Below are 5521 nucleotides of genomic sequence, written 5' to 3'. Positions count from 1 at the left end.
CCAAGGCCCTTCTCCCCCGATTGCTCAGTTTGGCTGGGCGGCCGGCTCTAGGAAGAGTCCGGGTAGATCCAAACTTCTTCCGTTTACGAATGATGGAGACCACTGTGCTCTTCGGGACCTTCAAAGCTGTAGACATTTTTTTGTACCCTTCCCCAGATCTGTGCCTCGATACAATCCTGTCTCGGTGGTCCACAGACAATTCCTTTGACTTCATGGCTTGGTTTCTGCTCTGACATGCACTGTCAACAGTGGGACCTTATACTATAGACAGGTGTGTGCCTTTCCAAATCATGTCCAATCAATTGAATTTACTACAGATGGACTCCAATCAAGATGTAGAAACATCTCGAGGATGATCAGTGGAAACAGGATGAACCTGAGCTCAATTTTGAGTGTCATAGCAAAAGGTGTGAATACTTATGTACATGCAATATTTCAGTTTTTCATTTTTAATAAATTTGCAAAAATTTCTACAAAACCTTTTTCACTTTGTCATTATGGGTTATTGTATGTAGATTGATGAGAAAAAAAGGAATTTAATCAATTTTGGAATAAGGCTGTAACATAACAAAATGTGGGGAAAGTGAAGGGGTGTGAATACTTTCCGGATGCACTGTATATATATATATATATATATATATATATATATATATATATATATATATATATATATATATATATATATATATATGCACATTGGAGACAGTACTGATAATAATGTTATTTATCTTTATATAGTACATCTCTGTACACAACTGAAAACATTAAAAAAATTGATATGCAAATACAGCACATACAATGTAGTACAAATATGTCTTTGGGTTTTGTGCCCTACCTTACATCTTTGAGGATATATTTCTCGGGACCTTTTTTACAACAGACACCCCGACTCTCCTGAACACAGTAGTGCAAGTTGCTGAATGTGACTGTTGGACCTCGTTCTCCAAAAACCTCTTCTGGGTCGTTTAGTTCCCCCTCAGACATCTGTAAACACGGCTATGTAACAGCAGAGATGGAAGGAGAGATGACAAATGGTTTAGAGAGGGAATGTCTCCCGGAAAGACTTAAACATTCATAATTAGAAAAAGAAAGAAATAGAGCGAATGCAAGGAAGAGCGAGAGACAGAGGGAGATGTAAGAAGAACATATGGCAATCGGACGTTTATGTGCTAAACTGTGATCTTTGGACCCCTTATCCTGTTACGTCGCACTCCCAGCCAATTAAACTTGCCTTGAACCAATCAAGAGTTATAGATGCTATCTGCTAATCTCTAAAGCTGATCTCAGTAAACCAGCTAACAGCGGTTGGAAGCTAATAGCTAATGTTTTCGTGAAATAAGCATAGAGCCTTCTCTGGGTTGAGTCAGTCAGCTCAGAGGACAGCCATGCCTTCAGCGTGCAGCCCAGTCAGGAGAGATGCCTGCAGGCCACCCGCCCTCACCGACCTCTGCAACTGCAGCAGCAGGAAGGGTAACCTTAGCCAGAACATATTTCAAGTTCTGGCATCGAATGGAGAGAGTAAAACAAGCAGTGGCATGATCAGACATAAGAATAACTTCTTTCCTAGTGAAGGTTGAAGGTGGCCATCATTAATAATTGAAATAGATTCTGTTACAATGGCTGATATGCCCAAATTCTGTATGGATATATATATATATATATATATATATATATATATGTGTGTGTGTGTGTATATATATATATAAAATTAGCACAAAAAGTAAGGAAACTTGTGATTGGTAGATTATTTCATTGTTGTAACAATGCCTCTTGGCAATAAATCTCATATCAGGCACCTGATTGTCAGCACCCGGGGTACCAGAAGCTCAAAACAAGAGTCAATAGCAACAGCAAAATAAGCTGTCTGGCATTGGCAGAGAAGATATGGCAAATTTTTCATGGGCGCAACCCACATACTCAGCTCTGCTGCTCCTCCCACAAATGCATGTTCCCTACAAATGTGGCACAATTTAAAAGGGAAATAAACAGGCTTTCCAACGCTATAAGATTTATTGCCAAGAAGTATTGTTACAACAAAGAAATAATCTACCAAACACAAATTTCCTTACTTTTTGTGCTAAGTATATATATGTATGTATGTATGTATGTATGTATGTATGTATGTATGTATGTATGTATGTATGTATGTATGTATGTATGTCTGTCTGTCTGTCTGTCTGTATGTATGTATGTATGTATGTATATGTATCTATATATGTGTGTGTGTGTGTGTGTGTGTGTGTGTGTGTGTGTGTGTGTGTGTGTGTGTGTGTGTGTGTGTGTGTGTTGATATGCTCACTTACCAGCACGATATATCACATAGTAGTGCAATACTCAGTGAGTGAATATTGTATACAAGGAACATCCACAGGCTAAATTCAATAATGATAATGATAACAACAGTAATAACCTCCCCTCATCTGCCCTGTGCCTTCTGCAAGAAGGAAAGTGGAACCATTACAATGCTTCCTAAAGGCCAGTTGAGCATTTATCACCTTGAGACGTAAACGCATGGTGGAAGTATAAAAATATGTTTTCTTTTTAATTTAGACAAGTAAAAAGGGTATTATCGTGAGTATGCAAATGCATAGTTAACAATAATGAAAATCTGATAAGCTTATCGCTTTATGTAGCTCAGTATTATCGGGAGCCTATAGATCAGCTTATCAAATGTCATATTGGCATATAGATATATCCTTGGAGAATTTACAAGACAATACGAGGGGCATAGAAAAAAATAGCGATGATAAAGACATACTCCCTGGTTAATGAGAGCCTTGTCTCTGCATGGGCATGTACTCCTGTCCGAAGCAGAAAGAACATCTAGATCTGTATACACCTCAGCAAATGTAATGAAGACACAGACAAAAATATCTACACCTCTATTGTGAGGAACAAGCGTCGTTATTTGACAAGTGAGCAATGTTGAACACCCAAGTCCACGAAGGTCTTGAAGTTCTAACACTTTTACGAGAAGCGGACTGAGTAATATTTGAAACATAAGGACGATATCGAGGCTATTTTTCCCAATTATTTGTTCAAATCATTCAGTGGTGTCCGGTTCCTACTTAAAATTAACGATCAAGCCCCTATCAGGCTAGTTTTCATAGGCAAGCTCTCATAGCTTGGTGGCTGCTATACAAAAATATGTTCTAATTATTGACACTATATACAGAACAATAAAGACATCATGCAAAATAATATAACAATTGACCATCGTGGATTGTTTGGTAATGGAATTTTGTCAGTTACTTATCTTAGTGGTTATTCATCAGTTCATGAAGAATTTCTTGATAAATTCAAACTACATGTACAGCCAGAGGAATACAACTTTGTCTTTGAATCAATCCCTAAAAGCGCTTTGATTTTGCACAACTCTAATACTACAGTATAATACTATAAATACTATTGACTATAGCATAACGTTAACATTATAGTATAGTATAGTATAATATAGCATAGCATAGCATAGCATTAGTCATATACTTGTAATACTGTTAATTTGGGTGAAATTGTAAAGAACTTTTATTTTTTTGGAAAAAAATTATATTTTGAAATAAAATGCAAGAACAAATAAAACAGAAAGACATCCGTATTTGCGGGTTTAATACAATAAAGCACGTTATTGAAGACACGCGTCCGCTCCATTTTTTACTTTGTTGCAGTTAGGCAGTCTCAGTGTAGCGTTCTGTGTTGAGCTCGAGCGCTAAAGTGACACATTGTATTCAGTTTTGAAATCCCACTCTTTGTGCTGTCTGCTAGCAGAGCTGACGTTGGCTAAGTTAACGGCTCAAACAGACAAACAACGCAAACACACTGTTGTGACTTCTCTTATGTACACTATTGTAGTGTTACTATTCGTGGGTTACTAACTTAATCACTAATATATATATAAGTACACGGAGACGAGGATGCGGCACAAGTCTGATCTTTACTGACGGCGACATCACACACTACTAGGCTCGACCAGTGTATTACAGAACTCAGTAGTGGTGACAGTCCAACACAATCGAGCACCGAGTGCTCGATCCAATACACCACATCCCTCTTTTCCAACTGAGATGTGGCCTACTCATCAGTTGCTTCAACAGTAGACCCTTTACCGAACCATTAACACTATGGCATTAACACTGAACAAGTCTTTTCTACTTGCATACTTCAATGATTAATACAGCATTTTTTTTTAAATGACAGATGACTCTCATTAAACAACATAAACCATTTCCTTTTCACATTCTGGTGGTTAGCATGTAAACATTTTGAACATTCAGCAATCTTGCAACATTTCAGGTTAAACACACCTTGTACTCTTTGTTTCACCTTCTTTTTTTCTTTTTTTTTTCTTAATAAACACTTGAATGATCACACAAAAGAACCCTGAGGTTAGTCATTGTATCTGGCAGGGCGCCTAACTGCTCTGCCGCACTTTGTGTAGCATGTGGGTGTACTGCCTGTAGTCACCGGAGGAGGGTCGTGTGGTGGCAGGTCATGTGGTGGTGAGTCGACTGGCACAGGCGCTTGTGAGGGTGAAGGTTGTACCTCTGAGTCAAAATGTTCATCACTGTCCGTGTCTCTGAATAGGCTCGGATGTATCTTCCTCAGATGTCGCCTGTTCCTTCTCTGCATCCTCCCAGCCAGTGTCTGCACAGTGTAGGACCGTGGTTCATCTCGCTGTCGGATGACAACGGCAGGCTCCCAGCCGCGCCGTGTTTGCATGTGTACGGTGTCTCCTGGGGTCAACACTGGCAGGGGCTTTGCACACTGGTCGTAACGTTGTTTTTGGCGGAACTGCAGGTTCCGGATCTTGCTGTGAATGTGCTGTGGGACTGATTGTGCCAGCACAGCACTGGAGCACGGAAGTGTGCTTTGTAGAACTCTCCCCATCAACATTTGTGCAGGTGATACGTCCAGTCCTGTCACCGGTGTGTTCCTCAGTGACAGCAGCACCAGATGTGGGTCAGTGCCGGTCTGCATTGCCTTCTTCAGTGCATGTTTCACTGTCTTTATGGCTCTCTCAGCCATGCCATTTGAAGAGGGAAAACCTGGGCTGGAGTGTGTGAGCTTGAACTCCCATGAAGCTGCAAATGACTTCATCTCATAGCTGGCAAATGGGACATGGTCACTCACTATCTCCCTAGGAATCCCGTGTCTGGCAAACACAGACTTCATCTTCTGGATTACTGTGTATGCTGTTTTGTCAGATATGTTGAGCACTTCAGGATATTTGGTTAGGTAATCAACTAACAACAGGTATGACTGACCGTGTAGCTCGAAGATGTCAGCTCCGACTTTCATCCATGGCAGTTCTGGGACCTGATGCGGCATAAGTGGCTCAGCCTGCTGTTTGGGCTGTAGCTGCTGGCATTGCACGCACTTTTCCACCATTGCCTCTATATCTCGTGCCATGCCAGGCCAGTAGAGAGACTTTCTTGCTCTGGCTTTTGTGCGCTGCACTCCTTGGTGTGCAAGATGCAGCTTCTCCAAAATCGTGCTCCTGAAGCTCTGGGGTATGATGATTTTG

At 40.5% G+C, this 5521-nt stretch overlaps 1 protein-coding gene across 1 annotated transcript in view; it reads right to left on the bottom strand.

The window, feature by feature from the left end:
* The window catches only part of abcg2b (ATP-binding cassette, sub-family G (WHITE), member 2b), a 9192-nt gene extending 8208 nt beyond the window's left edge, over nt 1–984 (bottom strand). The window contains exon 1 of the mRNA XM_056280614.1: nt 836–984. Within this exon, the coding sequence (XP_056136589.1) occupies nt 836–984 (149 nt within the window). The remainder of the gene's footprint in view (nt 1–835) is intronic.
* Nucleotides 985–5521: the final 4537 nt, after the last annotated feature.

This window comes from Lampris incognitus, chromosome 5 (assembly GCF_029633865.1).
Source record: "Lampris incognitus isolate fLamInc1 chromosome 5, fLamInc1.hap2, whole genome shotgun sequence".
NCBI lineage: Eukaryota > Metazoa > Chordata > Actinopteri > Lampriformes > Lampridae > Lampris > Lampris incognitus.
The sequence above is the reverse complement of the archived record's forward strand: the minus strand, read 5'-3'. Positions and strand labels throughout refer to the sequence as shown.